Raw genomic sequence first — 26,052 nt, 5'->3', positions numbered from 1 at the left:
TGTTTTCTTGGTAAAATGGTAATTATTTCATAATAACTATAATGTTTTTTTTTCTGTTATTCTTGTGTCTTCTATGCTTCTATGTTTTTAATTTTCAGTGGACAAAATTAGAGCTTTATTTTGTGGTCTTTCATTGCCCTCTGTGAATTTAAATCGATTGTTTATTGACGATCCTAAACACAAATCCAAAATTAATATATAATTATTATCAATTGTGGCGAAGACACTTACCTTTTGCAATACAAGTATAAATAAGTCGGAAATTTATTTATCACCCATTAAAAAAAATAATAATTTAATGTTGAGTAAGTAAAGAAAAACAAATGTTCTGAACATAATTACATTTATTGTGATTGTATGTGATCTTTATAATGTTTTTTATTGTTTTTAAATAAAATAGAATATGATCGTACAAATAGTACTTATAAGTAGTTTATATACATCAAATGTAAATATGTGCTCAAAGAACAGTGAGGTGCACAACTTTTTTTACACTATATGTGAACGATTGGCTAACGAGATCATTGACTATAAAATGCTAACACCTTGTAACAATTACAACACCACGTTCAAGGCATTTATGAGTCGTTCTAAAGTGTTTGCCACTCTTTTCCATATTATTTCTTATGATCTATGCAGACTTTTTCTTGATATCCAGTGCTTACAACGATAAAACAAATTGTAAGGCCAAAGAATGGCAAATACAGAACCACTAATGTTTACATGTCAAACTTAAATAACAAAATTATTCATATAATAACATAACAACACAGACAATTTATGAAGACAAAGATATTTGTATATACGACAGGAATATTTCAATAATTTGACCTACCACTTAGGCTTGCATTTGTCTATAAATTTACGCATTTTGTAATAAGTATTTGACGTAACAGATTGGATATATTATGTATATAATTCATTAATTTGCTTGTGATCAACTTATTGGAAAGAACCTGCCTCAACTTTTATAAATTAATATAACACAACCATCTTATAACTTACAAACATAAGTATCAACCTCGAGGTAACATGAAGTTGTATGGAAAATGCATAAATTTTCTTGCATTTAGGTTTCAATTTTCAATATGTAAAAGGATAAAAATAACATAAATAATGAAGAATCTTATCTCTAAACTATACAGAACTAAATTATAAATGGAAATTAGTACATACTAAAAATTATCGCAGACAATATCTTATAGAGCAGTAAAATATTTACTCAGGATGTTTTACCCAACAGAAGTCTGCCTATAGTGATCTGAAACTTTGATGAATACTAATACTAAACAAAAAACGCCGACTAATTTTGGATGAACCATCCTTAATAAAATTTAAAAAGCATCACAGGTGCATAAAATAATATAACTAAGTAAATTGCATATTTTAATAATTGTTACTGTATAAAAATAAGTATTAAAAGCATTTACTCTAAATAACTGTAGGTAAAGTTAGTTACTAAATTAATTGACTTACATATTATGTCACCTGTTTACGTTATATATTTAAAAAATAACGATAAAAAAGAATTAAACCTGACTGAATCAACATCTAATATGACAAAAAAACAGTTTAAGCACCAAATTAAGATGTTCTATTGCGGATGGTGGTAAACTACAACTGAACCCTATCTGAAACATCCATGAAAGTAAGTACTGATAAGCAAAACCTGTCCCAATTTTGAATTATACCCTATATTCATGGTACGTGTAAGAGTGGGGGAAAACAAGTGTCACCCACCCCACTCTTTCGAGTCGTTCGGCTTCGGATGAACTCGGACTGACATTTGCCATGAAGATACGGTACGCACCCATGTTGGTGATTTTAAACGGATAACTAGAAGAATTAAGTTCAAGTTGCTCAGTGTACGGACTGAAGTGACTTGTGTGTTGCTCAGTGATGGATACTACCACTATTAATTGGCTTTCAAACAGGGGGACACTGTTGCAGGCACATATTATCTAGCAATTAATATTTAATGTAACTCACGTTTTGCGGGGTAAACTAAATCCAAATAAAATTACGTATACAAACGTTTCTATTACGTATTTAAATTCTATTTAATAATACAGCACACAAGACCGATAATGAATGATAATTTATCTACAACAAGGAATATAAGTATAATAAATACAGGCCAGTAAACGGAGGGGTAATTGTCGAAAAATTTAACATTAACATTAACACTTCGTGGTAGCATAACGTACGTAAAATAAAAAATAAATTAAGGCATTACAAAAATATATAAAATATAATCAGAAATTAATCAACTAAAATTAAAATAAATTTTATTCTAATTTAGGCAAGTTACATTACCACAAAGTTTTAAAAACATTAATTTCTCATCTACTTACTGACCTAACAGAGCTTGACGTTGGTGACCAACTTTAAACGTCCAGAACACCAAACTCGGTTAATAAAATAAAACATAATAATGAACTATGCAGTGTATAATTTCTTACACAATAAAAATTGAATAACCGTCTATTCAAAAATATAACAAGTCAAATAAAAAATACTTGAAACAGCTCATTACAACAAAAAAACAGGAAGGATTCTTTTCAATTCAGTTTGTTGCACGTACCGGCTTCAATTCGTTGAGATCAATTTTTAAGAGTCGCTGTTACTTCCCCCACATTCATAAACTCATGTCTTCATTTCAAAATGGGGACGAAATGAATTATAACAATGATACTTTCGGGAAAAATGTAAATAAATAGTCTATACAATAAATGTGTCATATAGGTTTCAAATTGTATATAAACAAGAGCACCAATTGAATATAAAAACTAATCAATATAAATAACATTTTAAAAATTAAAATTTTGTAGAATAATAAAATTGCAACAATTCGATTTCCAAATTGAAAGACCTAAGGGTCTACTTTACTTCTGGTCAATTACCTGTAACAACACGTTTTATGTTGTTGTAGATAATTGGCCAGTTGTAACAACTGATTGTACTTAAATGTATATATATAATATATTTTTTCTATGTATAAACCTCTGCGACTTGTATCTGTATAAAAATATTAGACAATTTAGTTGAATTTTGAGATAAATAACAGTAATTATACACTTTTCATTTATAAAAATACCAAACATTTTATTTTAGCAAATGAGGCAGGCATCCAATATTTTATACAGATTTTATCGCCAATATAGCTACATATCTTTCTAAATTGACAAAAACAAGTACCATTTTGTTTAATACACCCTGTGGTTTTGATATATGTTTGTTCACTTGTGGTATACACATACATAAGACCATTTTCTTTGTTTAAAGCTAAGATTTTCTCAAATTGCACACACGTTATGAACGAAAACGTCATGTATATAGTATCACACTTTAAATGGTTCAATTTCATTGCCACGTCCTCAATATATAATGTTTTGGCCACTGATTTTTGATTGGTACGTGATCATGTGTGATATTACTCAAACAAAATGGCAAAAGTTCCTGTACCTTAAATTTTAGGCAGATTACAATTTTTCTTTCAAAACTACTAATAGACTGTGCTTATATTAATGATAATTGCACTACGTTCTCAACGATTTATCTAGACACGAATAAACTGTTACACCAGGCACAACATTTTACGGTACGACCACCAAGAATTCAACAACTGAAACAATGACGTTGAGAAATCAATTCACGACGGGAGGCACTTGATTAAAATTATTGGTGTCAACTTTAACGTCAAATAATTACGGTGTTTTTGTATTTTGTCACAATCGTAGTTCGCCTATCAGCATCTAAGAAAGCAGCTTTGTGATTATGGCAGTGAACGACTTGTATTTCAAGTTGTTGATGAAATGTTGCTTTCTTTGTGGTGCGTCAACGTCAAACGTCAACCTCGTATAATTATGGACTGAAATGGAATTAAAACGGTTTCCCTACGAGAAATAAATCCAACCGAAGGTGCAAGATCAAAGGAAATAAGTAACTGGAGAATGGTAAATTTAAAAATACCAAAAGCTGGCACATAAATAATTTCTTATAAACATCTATGATCATACTAACTGTTATTTTCAGTCATTTTAACAATAATTAAAGAGAAGGAAGACAATACGCTATTGCACATTGCTAGCTAACTATTAGAAGATACCTTAACTGGTTCGGCGGGGGTTAAGGGACTATTCTGACTATTTGCACTAGAGGGGGTGTGTGAGTTTTGTGCCATCAATTTCTGTCTCACTTCACGTATTTTCAACTGCAAACTCGACTTGCTCGGAAATATGTCCGAATGCTGGGCCTGGAAGGCGGTGGTGGCCTGCGCCGACGGGAACCACGTGTGCTCGTTGAACAGCTGGATCACCAGCTGCCGCCGCTGCTCCAGTATCTTTCGGTGGCCCTTCTCCGAGTCGCGCGACGTTCCCGGCGTCCTGGGTGTCCTCGGCGACGTGCCCTCGCCCATGTCCCCGCTCAGTTCTGCCGTAAAAAATGATTTAGACGCGGGATTAGGGGGTTGGTTCAGGTTACGCACCTCTGACACTGTCAATGTTGAAGTCCGGCCCGAAGAACTGCGTGCCGATGATTTTGGTCGATGGCGCCGATTTGGGCAACGAGTTCGTTGTGTCGGCCTTCGGTTCCTCGTCGATCGAGGTCCGATGGGTGGCAGTAAGTGGGGGCCGTTTCTTCGGATAGTTCGAGAAAAGGCCGCCCGGACTTGGCGGTATCACGTTCGGCGACTTGTTCTCCTCCGGCTTGTAACGTGGCAGCGACGAGAACTTCTTGTCGAAATCGACCGTTTCCAATACTCTGAAAAATTGTTTCCTTCAGACAAGTTTACGATATTCGTATGGTTGTTTAAGTAACACACCTGTCCATGCCATCCTCCTTGTTGCGCTTGAAGAAGCTCTTTTTGGTGGACGGCGACGCCAGGTCGTTGGGGTTGCCGTCCGCTGGGGCCGAAGAAACGTTCGCACTTTCGCTAGACACTTGAACGTTGTTGGTCTGTGAACCAAAAGCTGCAAGCAGAGAGATAAAGGCGATTAATGTCTTCCTTAATTGCTAATTGATTTGATGATTTGATTCATGCGTTCAACGTGTGCCATTTGAATGTGGAAAATTAGAAGAAAAATAAGCAATTTTTTATAGTTATATTGAACTCTTGAAGTTTATATAATGTATCACATTGAAGAGAATTGTTGAATTGAATCATTACTTTGTTAAGTGTTTAAAATAAATTTATACTACAAATAAGATATAAATAAATGATTAATTCTTCTACTATAATGAGGGTTGTCATCAGTTATTTGACGACACAGCAGTTTAACTGACTATATCAACAGAGACAACATGTAACAATTTATTTTTGGTGGTGAATGTTGTTGAAGTAAGGTTGCTAATTTTGAATTAAATGCATGAAATTTAATTAATTTGAAAAATTTGATTACATATTTGTACCATCATCATTAAAGATTTGACGAAATATGATTAAGTCAACCAATTTTTTAATCTAACTACAATATTCAGTATATAATAAAATTTAAAAAATTAATTCAATACATTTCATTGTTAACATCACTCCACTGTTGAACATCAAAAATCCTAAATTGCTTATTTCCTAGTAATTTGTCATGAACATGAGCAAAATTAGAAGAAAAATAAGCAATTTTTTATAGTTAGAGATTGAACTCTTGAAGTTTATATAATGTATCACATTGAAGAGAATTGTTGAGTTGAATCATTACTTTGTTAAGTGTTTAAAATAAATTTACTACAAATAAGATATAAAAAATAATTCTTTTACGTTAATGAGAGTTATCATCAGTTATTTCATGACACAGCAGTTTAGCTCACCAAATCGACAGAGACAACATATAACAATTTATTTTTAATGGTGAATGTTGTTGAAGTAAGGTTGTTAATTTTGAATTAAATGCATGAAATTTAATGAATTTGGAAAATTTAATTATATATTTGTACTATCATCATCAAAAATTTGACGACATATGATTAAGTCAACCATTTTTTTTAATTTAACAAGAATATTCAGTACATAATAAAATTAAAAAAATTAATTATGTATTTGTACTATTATCCAACATTCGTCCTCAATCATTTGACGACAGATAATGAAGTCAATATTATTAATTTTAATTTAACAATAATATTTCAGTACATTTCATTGTTAACATCACTCCACTGTTGAACATCAAAAATCCTAAATTGCTTATTTCTCAGTAATTTGTCATGAACATGGTTAAAAAAGCTAATGATGGTCTTGACGACGTGAAAGACGATATTGTCATTGCTTGTGGTAGGATGTTTTAGAGGCAACATGCAAATTAGTTATTCGTAGAGGTGATTGTTGTTTAAGTAAGGTTGCTAACTTTGAATTAAATTTAGAATAAATCAAGAATTTGAAAAATCTAATTATGTATTTGTACTATCAAATATTGGTCATCAGTCGCTTGATGACACAGAAATTTTGTCGGTGGATGAGTAAGACAAATAATATTTATAATTTAACAATAATATCTCAATTTAAACTATGATAATTTTATTGGTGAACACCGGAAAGAAAATCGAAAATTGCTTATTTCCTTGAAGACAAATGACGTTCTTAATGACATGAAAGACGATAGACAGAGTCATACAAAAAGAGTAGTAAAGTGTAATATAAAATGAAGGTTCACAACAACTTGTTTGTTAGAATCATTTAATCAGTTAATCCCGTTGATTTTGAAAAAATTAAAGCAATGTGTTACTCCCAATAAGCGGTAATATTAATGTACAGTTAGCAACCCTCTGTTTACTCCATGAGATCTAAATCTACAGTTAAAAGGGGATTAGATTTGTCCAATGATATATGATAACACATAGGTCGGATGTTTGTTTTTAGGGAACAGCTCCCATTTGAACACTGATAACTAACTACAGACTTGCTATGACTTAATTAAATGATTATAGTAAATTTAATCAAACTAGTTAACCACAAGCCGGTAGTTGAGCTAATCTAAATGACAGTAACACTACCCCTGATACCTTTAGGTTGTTGTACAAGCTGTGATTGTCCTCCTTTTATAGAAAAAATTCAGACATAAAAATATAAGTATAAATGCTTTCAGCAAAACACAAGGTAAACTTACCTAGTGACTGTCTCCTCTGCAAGGGTGCCCTGCCCAGCTGGGCGGGCGTGGGAGCCAGGACGAACTCCTGATTGTGAGGCTCCGTCAGCTGATTAGTCTCAGACATAATATTCTGATGCGACGCCAACGACATTTGCATTTCGTTCTCCTCCTTCTCCAACTTTACGTCCTTGTTCTCGAGCGAAAATGTTAAACCTGCAGCGCCACGTGTCATGTAGTACTTTGGTCTGGCGTTCGTAAGATTGTCAAATAAACACTTACCTGAGGTACACGCCTTAGGCGTAGTGACCGTTTGATTTTGTGCGGTCTGATATTCGGCCTGTGACGTGATTACTTTTGTCTGAGCCTGGCTGACTATTACCGATTGCGTGGCCGGCTTGGACAATATACGTACGTTAACGTTGTTAACGTTCGACTCGGAAACGGGTAACGAGAACGGCGGACGCATGTAAACGCATTGAATGTCTTGGGGATTGGACGTCACGACCACGTACTGCGACCTGTCGGTCGAGTCGGGCAGACACAATGGCGAATTGATGACGACGGTGAGAGGTTGGGATGTGAATTGGCTGGTCTGGGTTTCGTTCATTTGGAGCATGTTATTTGGCTTAATTGGCGACTTGAGGATTAAGGTGTTGGTTTTGGTTGGGATGGTGCTGGTTTGTATGGCGGACGAGTTCACCCACTGCGTCCCCGGATCGGTTTTGAGGGAGGACCAAGGTTCGAGGGGGTTCCGTTCCTTGATGTCGTTCGGCGTTTTGACCACTTTCGGCGATATTGGCATCGTTTTGAAGGCACCGCCGGTGGGTTGGAAACCCGTCACGCCGGACGGATTCACCGGACCCGCGTGGAAGGTGAAGGTGCTGGTGGTGGGCGCCGGACTGTACTTCGGCGTGTCCACCGACGGCAGCCTCGCCTTTATCGGCTTCGGTTTGCACGTCACCTCCGAGCCGCCTGACGACAGCACCGGGCTGAAATGAGGCTTCGAAAAATTCGACTGTTCCATGTCACTGTGAGACTCCGAATCCGAATCGGTAACTTTTTCTTTACATTTCAGGTCAATTTCGGTTCCTGGTTCCTCACAAATGACCATTTGGTCGTCGTCGGAGGCGTCGCCCGACACGTCAGCCTCAAGAGGCATCTGCCTTGAAGGCTCCAACTGATGGGGAGGCGGCGAATTCACTCTGGGACTTATCGGCTCCCCACTGTCGCCAGTGGAGCTCAACTTACTTCTACCGGAGCCCGTCGAAGACTTCCTCCTGTCCTTGTTGCACCTGAAACTCAACCATCAACAACCACATCAAAGACTAACTATGAATCACTGACCATTTCCACTCGGGATGCGCCTTGAAATGCGCCTCCTTAACCTCGGAAGCCAACTCGTGGTACTGCTTCTTCTGATCAGACCCCAAGGCATACCACCACTCCCCCAGAATCTTGGACACGGTCCTGTTGTCCTGGTTGGGGTGCATTTGATGCACGATGCCCCTGTGCCTCTTCGAGAATATCATGAACGCGTTCATCGGCCTCCGGATGCGCTCCTTGTTCTTCGTCATGTTGGGTTCCTTGTTATTGCTATTGAGGGAGGTCAGCGACTGGCTCCGTTTCTTGTTGCCGTTGCTATCTATGCTGGGATTGGTGGGTTCGCTCTCAAACACGTCGTCGTCCTCCTCGGTGGGCACCGGCATCGACTCGACGTCAGTCTCGTCGTCGAGGATGTCGATGGGTGGCGGTGCCGATAGGGGTGGCGACAGTTCCGACGACGGTGGTGACGTCGGACCGGTGCTAGTGGTTAAAATTGGCACGATCGTGTGCCAGGGTATCACGAAGGCAGACTGTGAAGGTTGCGAATTGCTTGGTACTTTTATGTGCGGAACGATTTGTCTTTGGTTCTGGTTTGGAAGCGGCACCTTCGGTGTACTATTGCTTTGCGGTCTCATCGGTGAAATGTTCGGCGGTAATGTCAGCGAGTTATGCTGGTTCATCGTTTCGTTCTTGATGATGTTGTGGTTCATGTTGGGGGATATTTGTTCGGCTTTGACGATCACCTGGGACGGTGGATTTTGCGGTGCCGGTATCACCCTCTTGACCACCGATTGCGTGGCCGGCGGCAACACAGGTACTAATTGTGTCGGATGCACTATCACAGGCAAACCAGAACCTATCGAATTCGTTGGAATTAGGCCCGCACCACTGGAATGGGTACTATTTACATGGTTCGTGCTGTTAGATAGCACGCGGATTGTTTGGGTGGGTTGCACGTGATCGCTCTGGATGACTTGTCGCTGAAACGATTTCGCCTCTTTCATCTCGTTTTCGTCATTGTTCACTAACATCAAGTGGTTCTTATTTTCATGGGTCGGCTCGGGCAATACACAAAACACTGTTCCTGAAATTGACTTTTTTAAAGAATATTCGCTACCAATAACAAAGTTTCTTGATACCGTGCATTCAAATTGTTTCTAGTTACGTGTGGCCTACTCCTTTTCAATTCGATTGGACGACTCTGCTCAAGTTTCCTGAGCAATTTCACTATTTTTCTGACGACTTTTTTTCATTGATTTTTCTTTCAAATGCTCATAACTTTATTAAAAAATAACGAATTTAAACAACTTCATTTAAAATGTGAGGATCATTGTAACCATTAGTTTGATTGTTGTACAAAAAATTTACCAAATAGAGTATCAAGACACTTTGAATGATCAATAAAAATTACCGACTAACCTTGAGAGAGTTGAGTATTATCATGTTCAATTGGTTGATTTGAGGGAGTAGTGAGAGCCTGCTGAAGTATCACACCTTGATCGTTTCCCGTTGTGTTCCACGACCTCGGATTAGGCGACACCCTAATTACACTCGTGGTTGGAGCCTTAATCGGCCTGACTTCAGGCCTGCATCAAACATAATACGGTTAGAAACAATCAAACTGGTGAAACCATTTGGTGTACCTTATTACTGGCTGATAGCACGGTGCATAATTGGCGGGTCCGGGTGAGTTTCTCTTCTGCATGTGAGACGAAATTGACGATATAGGCATGAAAACGTTATTCCGCGAGCCTACGGTTAACGGGGATTGGATCGCGTTGTTCGGCGACGATCCTTGACCGTTCGGTGAGAAAGCTGGCGTCGATCTGGAGCTTCCCAATGATACTGTAAATCAGTAAAAAGTATTAGAGCTAGTTGTCGAGTATTACCGATAGTTTTGAATATATTTTTTGATTTAAATTACATTAAATTAACATTCAACACTATCGATAGTAAGTTTGGAAGTATTGAAAAATATCGATGGGGATGACAATGAACGTTATCGATAGTTTGATACTATCATGATCTGATAGTTCTTTCGTTAGTTTTGTACTACTTAGAATATTTTAGTCACAAAATTTTATTTAAATTATGATAACAAAACAATTATTTATATACATATTTAATGTGTACACTCCAATATTATCGATATTACTAACGATAAGGTTGATAGTATACTTTGGAATTATCAGAATCTATAGATAAAGATAATTATCAATATTATCTATACTCTTTTATGGTTTGTAAATATACCTATAGGCAAGAGTTATCGATATTTTATTTTTAAATTATGGTAATAAAAAATTTTTTTTGAGTATGTTTGTTTGAAAGCACTAAAAATACATATTTATCCCAAAACTATCGATATGGCTGATATTATACTTTGGAATTATCAGAAACTATGATTTAGGTTAATTATCAACATTATTGATAGTCCTTCACTATCAAATTCTATCGATAGTTTTGAATTACTAACAAGATATTGGTCATAAATAATTTTTGCTTGTGTTTTCTTATAGGCTAATATTTTTCATTTTTGCTTAATAAAATGTTTATTAATATTTTTAGGAGTGCCTATAGTTAAGATATATCAATATTTTATTTAAATTATGGTAACAATATAATTCTTTTTGAATGTACTTGTTTGAAACCACTGAAAATACATATTTGATATATTTATCCCAATAGCATTGATATTACTATAGATATGATACTTTGGAATTATCAGAAACTATGATTAAAGTTAATTATCAACATTATTGATAGTCCTTCACTATCAAATTCTATCGATAGTTTTGAATTACTAACAAGATATTGGTCATAAATAATTTTTGCTTGTGTTTTCTTATAGGCTAATATTTTTCATTTTTGCTTAATAAAATGTTTATAAATATTTTTAGGAGTGCCTATAGTTAAGATATATCAATATTTTATTTAAATTATGGTAACAATATAATTCTTTTTGAATGTACTTGTTTGAAACCACTGAAAATACATATTTGATATATTTATCCCAATAGCATTGATATTACTATAGATATGATACTTTGGAATTATCAGAAACTATGATTAAAGTTAATTATCAACATTATTGATAGTCCTTCACTATCAAATTCTATCGATAGTTTTGAATTACTAACAAGATATTGGTCATAAATAATTTTTGCTTGTGTTTTCTTATAGGCTAATATTTTTCATTTTTGCTTAATAAAATGTTTATAAATATTTTTAGGAGTGCCTATAGGCAAGATATATCAATATTTTATTTAAATTATGGTAACAAAATAATCCTTTATAAATATATTTGTTTGAAAGCACTGAAAAAACATATTTGATGTATTTATCCCAATACCATCGATATTACTATCCATATGACTGATATACCCTGAAATTGACAGAAATTGTCGATAGGGATGAATATCGATACTATGAAACCGTTAATCAAGGCAATAAACGACGATTTAACAAACGGACTGGTACCTAACATGTTGGCAGCATCGGTCTCCTCTTGATCGAACCGGCCGGTGATCCTGCGGTCGCCGCAGTTGGGCGACGTCTCCGAATCCCTGGACGTGTCCTCCCCCTCGCCCTTACTGTTGGACCTCGGGTTCGGTCCGTTCCTGAGGGCGCTGCCCTTGAGATTTAGATGCCTGGAACAGTAGCCCCTGCGCTGGCTCTCCTTCGTGCAACCCGGTGCCGAACACAGACGTCTCCACTGCTTCCCGTTGAACTTCTTCCGTATCGCGTTCGGCGTCGTCACGATGTCGCCCTTCTTGTACTTGTGCGGCGTGGCCGGATGGCTGCGCGGCGTCGTCGGCTGCGATCTCTGCGTGATGCTGCTCGAAGAACTGCCGCGACTGTGCATGCTACTCCGCTTGCTGCTGCCGGACAATTTGGCGTCGATTTCCGAATTGAACGTGAGGTCCTGTCGCAGCTCGTCCTCGCTCTCGCCGAATTCGTCGTAGACGCGTCCGTTGGAGACGGGCGTGCAGGCGGAGACTGGGGTGGTTTGGGTCGGAGAGGTGATGTGCCGGAAGTAGTCGTTGGTCTGCGGCAGCATCTCCACCTGCGGCTCCAGATTGGCCAGCTCGTCGTACCAGGGTGGTCGCAGTAGACGCAGTTCCGATCGTTTCACCTCGATCTCGCTGCCGCCGCCGATTATCGCCACGCTGAACCTGACAGGCTGGCCCTCCAGCACGCTGCACACTATTCCTTCGACGAATACGTTGTGATTGTGACGGACGCATACTCGGGTTGATGTGGTGATTTGGTTTACTGACGGACTGGCGTCGCCTATCACGTTGTACCACTCTTTGTCGAACACGTTGGAGAACGATATTGATTTCGCATCTTTACCATCTAGCTCCACCACAATCTACAAGAAAAAAAAAAAAATTAACACCAAATATATAAAAAAAACTATTTCTACAATTATTATAATTATATAGTATTAATTGAAAAAATAATGAATTATCATTATTTCGTTCATTAAAACAAAAAACTTAACTTGAATGAAAATGAATAAACCTAATTATTAGAGATTATTTTCATTTAAATGCCTTCGATTCGGTTTGCCATTTATTTCAGAAATGTTCCATTTCCATTATATTTATATAAGAATTAATTAAGATTTAATTATGTATTACAAATAAATATCTTTGAATAAAATTAATTCTTTTCAAATTATTAATTAATAAGAAAAATTAAAAATGAATGTTGAAAATTATCAATTCGATATTTTATATTATATTGGTAATTAACGGTTATCAAATATCACATTTATCTTTCACGGTTGTATAAACAATATTCATTCAAACAAAAGATATAATTTCGAAAGATAAATTATTCCAATTATTTAAGATCATTATTTTCATTATATTGCTCCCGATTCCATTAGATTTTTTGCTAATTTATTGATTTGTATTTGCATTATTATACGAACACAATATTTTCTAAAGAAATAATTTTGATCAATGTTATTTTCCATTTATTTTATAATTATGTGCGTTTCAGAATGAACATTTTTTTAGCGCTAATGAATTCTTTGTTAATTAACGTAGAAAAACAGATTTTAATTTAAAAAAATATTTTTCTTTGAATTAAATGCATTTTTTATAATTTCCAGTAATTTAAAAGTAAATTGATGAATGATTTATGTATTTTTTTAACATTTAAACCTTTAAATTTAACACAAATTTATCTAATTATTAGGTATAACTGGCATTAAAATGTCCTCAATTCTATTAGAATGTTTTTAATTCATTGATTTGAATTTTTCTTGGATTAGTCCAGTTCCAAAAATTATTATACAAACTAAATATTTTCTACAAAATTTTTTTGGCCAATAATACGTTATATTTCTTTAATAAGTATATGTCATTAAAGTATTAAAAGGTAAAATTTTCAGTGTTAATTAATTTTTTGTTATTTATAACGTAGAAAATGTTATAAAAATACAAAAATGGAAATCATTTAATCCAAAGAAAATTGTATTTAAAAATTAAATTAATCTGTTTTTAGAAGATAAATCTTTTGTTTAGAACAAACGTTGTTCATATAATAGTTGAATATTTAAACCTTTAAATTTGACACAAATTAATATAATTATTAGAGATAATAATTATTAAAATATTCTCAATTTCATTAGAATGTTTTTAATTCATTAATTTGAATTTTTCTTGGTTCACTTCAGTTCCAAAAATTATAATACAATTTCAATATTTTCTAAAAAATGTTTTTGGACAATGATACATTACAATTCTTTAATAAATATATGTGATTAAAGTATTGAAATGTAAAATTTTCAGTTTTAAATAATTTTTTGTTATTTAAAACTTTGAAACAAAAGATTTGTATTCTAATAACATTTTAGATTAATAACATTTAAACCTTTAAATCTGACATCAATTAATCTAATTATTAGAGATAATTGTTATTAAAATGGCCTCAATTCCATTAGAATGTTTTTTATTCATTGATTTGAATTTTTCTTGTTTTAGTTCAGTTCCAAAAATTATTAAACAAACTCAATATTTTCTAAAAATGATTTGTGCCAATGAAACTTTACATTTCTTCAATAAGTATATGTGATTAAAGTATTAAAAGCTAAAATATTCAGTATTAATTAACTATTATATGAACAACGTTCATTCTAAAAAAAGATTTATCTTCCAAAAACAGATTAATTTAATTTTTAAATATAATTATCATTAAATTAAATGAATTTTTTATTATTTACAGTAATTTAAAACTAAATTGATGAATAATATTCATTTTTGTAAATTTTTAACATTTAAAACTTCAAATTTAACATCAATTATTCTAATTATTAGAAATAATTGTCACTACAATGTCCTCAATTCCATAAGAATGTTTTTAATTCATTGATTTGAATTGGTACAGTTCAGTAATTTCAATGATTTTTTTTAAATTTCAGTAATTTGAAACTAAATTGTTGAATGATTTTCATTTCTGTATGTTTTTAACATTTAAATCATTAAAATTGTCACAAATTAATCTAATTATTACAGATAATTATCATTAAAATGTACCCAATTCCATTAAAATGTTTTTAACTCATTGATTTGAATTTTTATTGGTACAATTCAGTTCCAAAAATTATTACATGAACTTAATATTTTCTAAAAAATGTCTTTGGACAATAATACTTAATAACAGTTATTAACGCGTAAAATTTTCGGTATTAATTAATTTTTTGTTGTTTATAACGTTGATCATTATGAACATTCATTCTAATCAAAAGATTTATATTCGAAAAATAAATTTTTATGTAATTAATTTGCTTTTTTCTTAAATCATTGTAACAAATATCTTCTAAAAAATATTTATTGTATATTTAGATGTCTAACTTATACTTGAACATTTTAATTCAATATTTTTTTTGTTGTTGATTAATTATCATCTATGAAATAAATCACACTTATTTTTAATTTAAATCCACTTGAGATACGGATGACACTATTTTCATTATATTTATTATCAACGTAATTTACACCTAACATTTAAACAATTGTATATGTCCATGTAATAGTCTAATTAAAATTGATAAAACCCATTATGGAGGTAACATAATTAAAATACTTGAAGACTGAACTTACGTACGTACATATTGATTTATCTATAACGATCCAGTTTATTCATTAAGCGATAATTAATAACATCGTAACGAGTGTGAAAATATATTTTAATAACATTACGTACAGATTTCACATAATATTTAAAATAACTGTCCGCAATATAGTCGAATATTGCCAATTCATAAACATACAAGAGATACCTACGACGTGATAAACTAAATTAAATATGTATTCATATAGTACACGGTTTATCTTAATGCCGATTGCGGTAGGAGTGACACCGTGCAGCTAGTGCGAAACCCACTTATGTGAATTGCATTTTTCTAAATAAGTTGCAGCCGCTTGCAACTGCTCCTCTTCCTGAATTTGAACAAACGTTCACCTTTGCCAACATTCGTTATGAAGTGAACATTTCAAATATCCACATTATTTATGGAAGCCTTTCCATTTTATAAATAGATTATTGTTCTTTTTGACGAGCCAAAGCCCCAATCATTTGCAGACGGCCGCACATCTGGACGGCCCTTATTAGCGTTTACTTGACGTGACTTAATTTATTATTTTTTTTTTACGTTACGACAATGTTTGTTGTACGACGACATTGATACGAGATAACGGCGAATTTGCATCGTATCAGTTTATCTCGCACATTCGATGTTACACTATGTCTGTTGTAAATAGATCACACTTCAATGGGACGAAATCGAAAATTTGTCCTGTTGTGTCACCGTTAAGAAAATTTACTTAAAAGCCGGGGTAAAATTGTGGGCCCTCACTTAAGTTTTCACAATATGACTCCTTTACAATTAATTATTAATAGATTTACACCATTAGATCTGTGGTGCAGAAACTGTATTGATTGATCAGTTGTACTACATCTTAAATTAATTACAATCAGCTTTAATTAACTGCTTTGTTAATTTAGTTAATAATCAAGCTCTAATATTAATTAATAACAAAGACAATATGTAAATTTATATATGTACACTCATGTGGTGAATTTGTTATATAAGAAATATGAATATTTAATGATACAATATCAGAGTATACTTGGAAGAACCGCAATTTTATAACTTGTGATTAAGTTGTGTCTTACAATACAATTCCCTCAAGTTTAATTGCAAAATTGTTTTACTACGTTTGTACGGATACCTCAATTTGGTTGTAATCAGTTTCTTTGTTTAACAATCAGCTTAATGAATGAAATAATGGTTCTACTATTAATTCATTAGAAAAATAATTCATTAGAAATAATACTTGATTAATGTATATATTTAAGAAATATATCAAATAAAACATAAAATCATGTTCTGGCATTAATTAATAATAAAGCCAATATGTAGACTTATATATTTTGTTCTGACAAATTTTTTAATGTATATATTTAATAAATATGGATGTTTAATAATAGGAAAATGGGAAATACTTTGAAGAACCGCATTTTTGTAACTTGTTGCCATTAAGCTATATATTAACTTAGTTATCATCAGTCTTTTTAATTAAATTATTAAAATAAAGCATAAAATCATCTTCTGGCATCAATTGATAATAAAGCCAATATGTAGACTTATATATTTTGTTCTGACAATTTTTTTAATGTATATATTTAATAAATATGGATGTTTAATAATAGGAAAATAGGAAATACTTTGAAGAACCGCATTTTTGTAACTTGTTGCCGTTAAGCTGTGTTATACAATAGAATTTTATCAAGTTTAACTGTATAATAATTTCCTATGTATATATTAACTTAGGTATCATCAGTCTTTTTAATTAAATTATTAAAATAAAGCATAAAATCATGTTCTGGCATCAATTAATAATAAAGCCAATATGTAGACTTATATATTTTCTTCTAACAATTTTTTTAATGTATATATTTAATAAATATGGATGTTTAATAATAGAAAAATAGGAAATACTTTGAAGAACCGTATTTTTGTAACTTGTTGCCATTAAGCTGTGTTATACAATATAATTTTATCAAGTTTAACTGTATAATAATTTTACCACCTTCGTATGTATATCTTAACTTAGTTATCATCAGTCTTCTTAATTAAATTATTACAATAAATTATAAAATTATGTTCCGGCATTAATTAATAATAAAGCCAATATGTAGACTTATATATTTTGTTCTGACAAATTTTTTAATGTATATAATTTAATAAATATGGATGTTTAATAATAGGAAAATAGGAAATACTTTGAAGAACCGCATTTTTGTAACTTTTTGCCGTTAAGCTGTGTTATACAATAGAATTTTATCAAGTTTAACTGTATAATAATTTTACCACCTTCGTATGTATATCTTAACTTAGTTATCATCAGTCTTCTTAATTAAATTATTACAATAAATTATAAAATTATGTTCCGGCATTAATTAATAATAAAACCAATATGTAGACTTATATATTTTGTTCTGACAAATTTTTTAATGTATATATTTAATAAATATGGATGTTTAATAATAGGAAAATAGGAAATACTTTGAAGAACCGCATTTTTGTAACTTGTTGCCGTTAAGCTGTGTTATACAATAGAATTTTATCAAGTTTAACTGTATAATAATTTTACCACCTTCGTATGTATATCTTAACTTAGTTATCATCAGTCTTTTTAATTAAATTATTAAAATAAAGCATAAAATCATGTTCTGGCATCAATTAATAATAAAGCCAATATGTAGACTTATATATTTTGTCCTGACAAATTTTTTAATGTATATATTTAATAAATATGGATGTTTAATAATAGGAAAATAGGAAATACTTTGAAGAACCGCATTTTTGTAACTTGTTGCCGTTAAGCTGTGTTATACAATAGAATTTTATCAAGTTTAACTGTATAATAATTTTACCACCTTCGTATGTATATCTTAACTTAGTTATCATCAGTCTTCTTAATTAAATTATTACAATAAATTATAAAATTATGTTCCGGCATTAATTAATAATAAAACCAATATGTAGACTTATATATTTTGTTCTGACAAATTTTTTAATGTATATATTTAATAAATATGGATGTTTAATAATAGGAAAATAGGAAATACTTTGAAGAACCGCATTTTTGTAACTTGTTGCCGTTAAGCTGTGTTATACAATAGAATTTTATCAAGTTTAACTGTATAATAATTTTACCACCTTCGTATGTATATCTTAACTTAGTTATCATCAGTCTTTTTAATTAAATTATTAAAATAAAGCATAAAATCATGTTCTGGCATCAATTAATAATAAAGCCAATATGTAGACTTATATATTTTGTCCTGACAAATTTTTTAATGTATATATTTAATAAATATGGATGTTTAATAATAGGAAAATAGGAAATACTTTGAAGAACCGCATTTTTGTAACTTGTTGCCGTTAAGCTGTGTTATACAATAGAATTTTATCAAGTTTAACTGTATAATAATTTTACCACCTTCGTATGTATATCTTAACTTAGTTATCATCAGTCTTCTTAATTAAATTATTACAATAAATTATAAAATTATGTTCCGGCATTAATTAATAATAAAGCCAATATGTAAACTTATATATTTTGTTCTGACAAATTTTTTAACGTATATATTTAATAAATATGGATGTTTAATAATAGGAAAATAGGAAATACTTTGAAGAACCGCATTTTTGTAACTTGTTGCCGTTAAGCTGTGGATGTTTAATGACAGAAAAACAGAAAATACAGGAAGTTTATTAATCTTTATTATTTAAGAAATATAAATTTTTAATAATATAACATTAGAATGTACTTGGAACTACCGCATTTTTATAAATTGTCGTCATCAATTGTATAAGAGCTTACCAAATTTGTATGGATAGTCATTGTCAATTTTTATGTTTAATAAATGGTTATACCTTTAAAATAAAGCGTAAATCAAGCTATGATATTAATTAATAACAAAGACAATATGCTGATTTATATACATTGTTATGACCAATGTATATATTTAAGATATATGAATAATTAATAACAGAAACTCAGAAGGTATACGTGGATTTATATGTGTGCACTGCTGTAACAAATTTATTAATGTATATACTTAAGAAATTTGAATACTTAACAACAAAAGTCAACCGAACCTCAGTTTTGTAACCTGTGGTGATTAAAACGTGTTTTACAATGGAATTATATCGAGTTTAATTGTATAATAGTTGTACTACGTTTGTATTGATACCTTCATTTAGTTATAATTAGTTTTTTGTTCAATAACTAGTTAAATTATTGAGATAAAGCATTTAATATACGTTACTACTACTATTAGAGAATACAATAAAACCGAACGAAAAGCTTAATCACCGTCGGCTTCCATAAAAATTCATCGTCCATAGTAGTAAAAACATGACTTCATCCATGTATTTCTCTAAGATTAGTCACCGTCCAACGTGAATACTGGATTTGTTTTTGAACTTTATGCCGAATCTTGAATTCATAAATAGGACGATAATAATAAAAAAATAAATGATTGTGTGTTGGACACCGGTAAAACGCTAATTTAAGATGGTACGATTCTTGCATACAAATGTAGTGAGTAATAATTATTATTTAGCGAGTCAATGTTACTTCCAAGACGGGAAAGGTTCGGCCGTTCATCGCCTGGCTCATTTAAAATCGAAATTACATAAACTGTCAATAAACCGAATCTCGGCGTTTTCGGAATCACGTTATTTATGGTGTTGTTCACGAAATCCTTAGAGGAGAGGTCATAAAATCAAGGGTACCTCTTCAGTCGACAATAGAATATATAAACGACAAAGAAGTCCCCCCCCCCTGGTAGTTCTATTGTTGACAGATTTTAAATGCCTGCCAGTAATGCCTCACGGGTTTCATGAAAAATTTCCTCGAGTGGACAAATAATCAACGACAAGTGATTTAGCCACCCGCAATTTAATGCGGCGAGCATTTTAATTTTCCTTGAATCGAGCAATTCCTTCGTTTCGCATTAGCTGATTACAAAGCAATTTTTTAGACGGGATAAAGCCCGATTTTAATCGCGGCATAATTCAATTAAAAACTATCCCATTACACGTTATTTACATGCAACTTTTCCCCGTTTTTTCCTCCCGGCAAAGACATTAAAACGAAAATTGTATTTCGAATGAATTCCGCCAGTATTTCGTGTAAAACCTGCCGTTTTCGCTTTTGAATACCGACGTCGAGATAAATGGGTGAAAGATAATGGTTGCTCGCAGTGAAACAAATCAGATAATCTTACAGTTCAAAAGTGCATAACAAATGGTCAAAAGCGAATAGAAATGGGGAGGAGATCGATGCGGCGAGTCCGGTTGAAAAATTATGCATTATTCGGATAATACAATTAATGATGCTTAGAACAGATTCTGGTCGGTTTATATAAATATTTAAATAGTGATGACAGTTTGCCACATTCAGTGATTTAATGCACTTGGCTGCGAATATAAAATTTGTCATCTGATTTAAATTTATTCTTTAATTTTTCATAGATAAAAGATTTTATAGTCATTTATTTTATATTTTAAAATAACCTTTTGAACTTTTCTGTAATGAAATTATATCAATAATTTGACCATTTAGGGTGGCACATATTGGTCTGAAAAAAGGTAATTTTTATGGTATTTTTTTCGAAATTGTAGACACAACATAAATTAACATTTTAGACCATTTTTACCCACTATAACCAAAGTAATTTGATAGTTTTGAATAATTGAATGGGGAAAAATAATTTATTCGTCTCCTTTTTCCATTTTTTCTAACTTTCAAGCATCAAAAATCACAGAAAGCAGGTCAAAATCAATACTTTCTTTACTGTATTGTATAGAGGGCCCATTTATGAGCACTTCGAGTCCACAGAGATGTATCTAGTACCTCTCATAGAATAAATATGGTCATTTTACTGAAAGTATTAATTTACAAGATAGGTTCAGAAAATTCTGATTCTTTCTTTGTTATTACGTTCTGTAAAAACGGTGTCTTTTTAGTCTATTTTCTTTTAAATTTTAGAGAAAATATAAGCTAACATTTTAAACCATTTTCACTCACTATAACTGTGATAATTGGATAGCTATGAATAATCGAATAGGAAAAAATTGTTTATTCGTCTTCTATTCAATATTGTCTAATTTTCAAGCATTAAATATCACAGAAAACAGGTCAAAACCAATGCTTTCTTTACTGTATTGTATAGAGGGCTCTTTTACGAGCATTTCGAGTCCACAGAGATGCATCTAGTGCCTCTCATAGGATAAATATGGTCATTTTACTGAAACAATGACTAAGACTACTGTTCCTACATTTTCCTTATTTTATGCTGTAACTGGTACTAAATAAAATAAATTCCTTTTTAAACGAGTCAATTTGTCCTTATTTTTAGATTTTCATGCAATAATTATTAATATACAAGGTCGGTTTAGAAAATTCTCCTTTCTTTGTTAACTCGTTCTATAAAAACGGTATTTTTTAAAATAATTTAGTCTATTTTCTTTTAAATTGTACAGAAAACACAGACTAACATTTTATACCATTCTTATTCACTATAACTGTGGTACTTGGGTAGCTATGAATAATCGAATATGGAAAAGTTGTTTATTCGTCTTCTATTCAATTTTGTCTAATTTTCAGGCATTAAATATCACAGAAAACAGGTCAAAACCAATGCTTTCTTTACTGTATTGTATAGAGGGCTCATTTATGAGCATTTCGAGCCCACAGAGATGCATCTAGTGCCTCTCATAGGATAAATATGGTCATTTTACTGAAACAATGACTCAGACTACCGTTCCTACATTTTCCTTATTTTATACTGTAACTGGTACTAAATCAAATAAACCCTTTTTTATAGAGTCGATTTGTCCTTATTTTCATGCAATTTGGTTAGTAAGAAAAGATTTTGAAGTAAGCTCATAAATGTCGCTAATCTAGTTCTTATCGGAGCAGGTAGAGCATCTTAAAACCTCTTCATATAAACCTCGACCTAATAAAAGCCTAAATTAGTAGCCCTGAATTCCAATATCTTATCAACGTTTTTCCATTAAATAACGATTGTTTAAAGACCTCCAAACACGTAGGCTGGTGCAATAAGATGACAAATTTGTGCAGAAATTACTCCAAAATGACCCACAATCTTGGGTTGTCATTTAAGGCTGTTGTTCATGTTTTTAGGTATGATATAGGACCATTGCACAAAATTATTGGTAAAGTGGACCGTTTCCTGTACAGAGAGATGTAAAATAACCATTTTCCAACGATAATTTACCAATTACTTTGATTTTTATGCATCATAATGATTCGAAGCATCGTCAAAAGTTGTTCAAAACTGGTTAAAAAATAATCAATGTGAGATCTAAATCCAATTGAAAACTTATGGAACAACATATCTCCATTAAAGCACCAAAAACAATAAAAAATTAGATGAATTGCCCAACATTTTTAAATGTGTGCTATTTCTGTGACCAGCCACAACGCACAATTATTTTGTTTAACAATTAATTTAAGTAGTAATTATTTTAAATAAAACATAAAATATTTGATAGCATTTAATTAGAAGTGTGAATTTCCTAATTAATAATAAATAGTAAGGTTTGCTTTTTCTCTGGACTCTCTATTGATTCAAAATGTTTGTAGAACAAACCTCTAAACCATCAGACCATCCTTTGTTCATATTCTGTGATTATTAAGGCTTAAAACTTAGAAAATAGGAAAGCAAGACGTAAAAATAATTTTATTTTTACATTTAATTTCTCATACTGAACTACTACAGTTATAAAGTAGTACAATGGTTTAAAATGTTCATACACGTTTTCCCCTATAATTTAATAAAAAAGAGGAAATTCTCATAAAAAATGCAACTTTTATGTGCTACAATTGGAATAAAAAGGGGCTAGCTTTAAAAAAATCATTAAAACCTTCGAATTCCATGGAAAATTTTACCCTTAAAATTTTTTATTTATTGAAAACATAATAAAATCTTAATTCTAAAATATAATATGCTATAATATATTTATGTATATATGACAAAAAACACGCCAAACATGCATATTTAATTTACAACAAGTCGTAAAGTTACGTGCCGCCAAATATAATTCCCCATTAAGAAGGTTAAAAAATTTAAAATATAATATTTCTGCATATATCACAGAAAACGAAATATTTTAATTACGAGACATTACAATTTAAAATTAACTTAAAATGATAATTGCACGTAGCAAAGCTGAGTAAAGTAATTCCACCACACCATTATTATAATTATCATGAAACTGTCGCAGAAAAATCTTTAATAAAATATCACATTTCAAAATAGTTACGTGACTCATTATGGGTATTGCATTTGGTATTATTTTGTACTCTGATTTCTGACCTAATTCGCGATAAACAGTCAGCAGTAACCGAAAATTTACTTTAGATAATACCTAAACCTAACCAAAACATAACATAATATTTCTTGTCCTAGTAGATAATTCAATCAAACAAAATAAACAATTTTATTCCGTTTATCTGCTAAAAATAAACCGGTGCATTTTTTTGTTATATATTATTATAACGAACATTTAAAATTATCAAGCTTAGAGAAGCAACACTAACCAAGTAATTTATTTATCTTGACTATAAAATATTTCTTTTCCACACGAAAACAAGCCAAATTATATTAACACAGGTAAAACTGTGATTTCACAACACACGTGATCAATAGTTGCACCGAATGTTGTTTAAAATTAATTTCATTTTGTTGCAAAAATAAAAATTAAATGGAAATTAAACATTCACATCATCCATTGGTACACGTCAGTCGTTAACTCGAATAAACTTTGACATGAATAGAAAATACTGTTTTATCATACTTCCTTTATATATTTAATGAATATAACCGGCCTTTTTCCTGATATTAAGGAAGATGTTTATTCATTCAAAGGCAACATGTCTTACATACGAAACCTTACGTAAACATTCATTTTAATCAGAATCTATACAAATAACCCAATATTGTACAAGTACTAATTTAAATAGTGATTATAATGAAAGTTTTATCATTATATTATTATGAATTTATGATTATCAATAATTTTACCAGTAAAACACGTATTTCATCATCTGTATGAAGTGACGAATTGACGTTAATTAAACGACTTTTTTTGTCCAAATATTTTGCTACAACTAAAAATTTCTTGCCACTACTAAACAGTTTATAAACAATGTCGCTGTGTTTATTTAAAAAAAAAGTATTATCATCTCATTGTTTAATTTCGTTGTTAGTAGTTATTAATTATCTTAATTTTACATACTTTTATGACTTGAAATTATATTAAATGTAGTTTTATATGTAATCAAATGGTTAATTATTGATTTGATGTTATTTTAAATTATGGTCATAAATAAAATTTATAACTATAATGAATGATATTTTATTAAATTAAAATTATTAAATTTCAATTTGTCACACTAAAACTGTTAAATTGTTTACATTGTAATGAGGAGGATTTCTACATACTGTAATAAAGCTTATCAAGTTTAATAAGATATTGTTAATATGGGAACTATGAATTAATTATTGATTTAATGTCATTATAAATGGGAGCAAAATTAAAAAGTCAAAACTGACAGTCTGTAATTAAATTCATAACATGCTTTGATGACTGTATTCAATTAAAAAATATACTTTGGGTAAAAAACATAGGCAACAATTTGTGCTGCTGTTTGCCACAATACTATAAACAATTAAATGTATTTGTACAAATATAAAATAGTATACAACTTACATTGCTGGCATTAGCTTTGCTGATAACTCCAGGATAATAGCAATCTCCTTGTTTGGCAAGTACACGATGGCCACACCACTCACTTAAGTCCACAAGATTGGGTCTTGAAGCCGGTTTGTACGCATCATCATGTACTATCCTTTGGTTGCAGGAATAATCAACAGCAATTGCTTGTGGTGGAGCAGAAGTAATACTTTGTACTACTGACACAGGAATGCATACAGCGGTTGGTGTAGTGTTGTTTTCCTCCAGCTCGGAAGGATCAAATTTACGTTTTTTAGGCAGCTTTCGTACCCCCATTTCCATTTTGGTGTTAGAATGTTTAGATGATTGACTTGATTTACCTAGGAGTATGTTCTAAAAGGTTTTCTGAAGACATCCTCTGTCGGTCCTGGTTGTGTCATTTTATGAAATTTTCTTGTGTGGAATAAAATGGTCCAGAAAATTGTAGTACATTTTAACCTACAATATCCATTTAGACGATAAACACGGGCTCAGTTCTGCATTTGCAGCGGTCCACAATGAGTAATAAATAAATACCTACTACTTATGAATGGAATGTTATTATAGTAGATGATAGTAAATAAACATTTTGATGTCACAAGGAAAGTTACGAACATGCTTCATTCCGACGAAATATGGCCATTTAACTTGCTGCGTGTAGCCAGAATATGCATATTTTGTTGTTCTATTACCTAACTTTTTATTCAATCGAATCACAACATTATTTTACTAACACCCACAGGTCTAACAAACGGCGAACACAGACACTAAAACCCCTTACCTCACCCCGTAACACACGGTACATGCGTAGTA

General features: G+C 31.7%; 1 protein-coding gene across 6 annotated transcripts; it reads right to left on the bottom strand.

The window, feature by feature from the left end:
• Positions 1 to 326: 326 nt before the first annotated feature.
• On the bottom strand, positions 327 to 26,010 carry LOC109595448 (putative transcription factor capicua). Of its 6 annotated transcripts, none has more exons than XM_049962771.1 (11): positions 25,781 to 26,010; positions 25,237 to 25,698; positions 11,883 to 12,777; positions 10,046 to 10,247; positions 9,822 to 9,988; positions 8,424 to 9,486; positions 7,098 to 8,371; positions 6,994 to 7,026; positions 4,823 to 4,970; positions 4,487 to 4,776; positions 327 to 4,431 (listed from the first exon to the last, which is right to left on the bottom strand). In XM_049962771.1, the coding sequence occupies exons 2-11, from the start codon at positions 25,540 to 25,542 to the stop codon at positions 4,091 to 4,093; spliced, it is 4,719 nt and encodes a 1,572-aa protein (XP_049818728.1). In that variant the 5' UTR covers positions 25,543 to 25,698; positions 25,781 to 26,010; the 3' UTR covers positions 327 to 4,090. The 6 variants fall into 6 exon arrangements, with proteins under 6 accessions (XP_049818728.1, XP_049818750.1, XP_049818724.1 ...); XM_049962793.1 differs by having other exon boundaries at positions 7,098 to 7,292; positions 7,359 to 8,371; positions 25,237 to 26,009; XM_049962767.1 differs by having other exon boundaries at positions 25,237 to 26,010.
• Between the last annotated feature and the right edge of the window lie 42 nt (positions 26,011 to 26,052).

This window comes from Aethina tumida, chromosome 1, assembly GCF_024364675.1.
Source record: "Aethina tumida isolate Nest 87 chromosome 1, icAetTumi1.1, whole genome shotgun sequence".
Taxonomy (NCBI): Eukaryota; Metazoa; Arthropoda; class Insecta; order Coleoptera; family Nitidulidae; genus Aethina; species Aethina tumida.
This window is presented reverse-complemented; position numbering and strand designations above follow the sequence as displayed.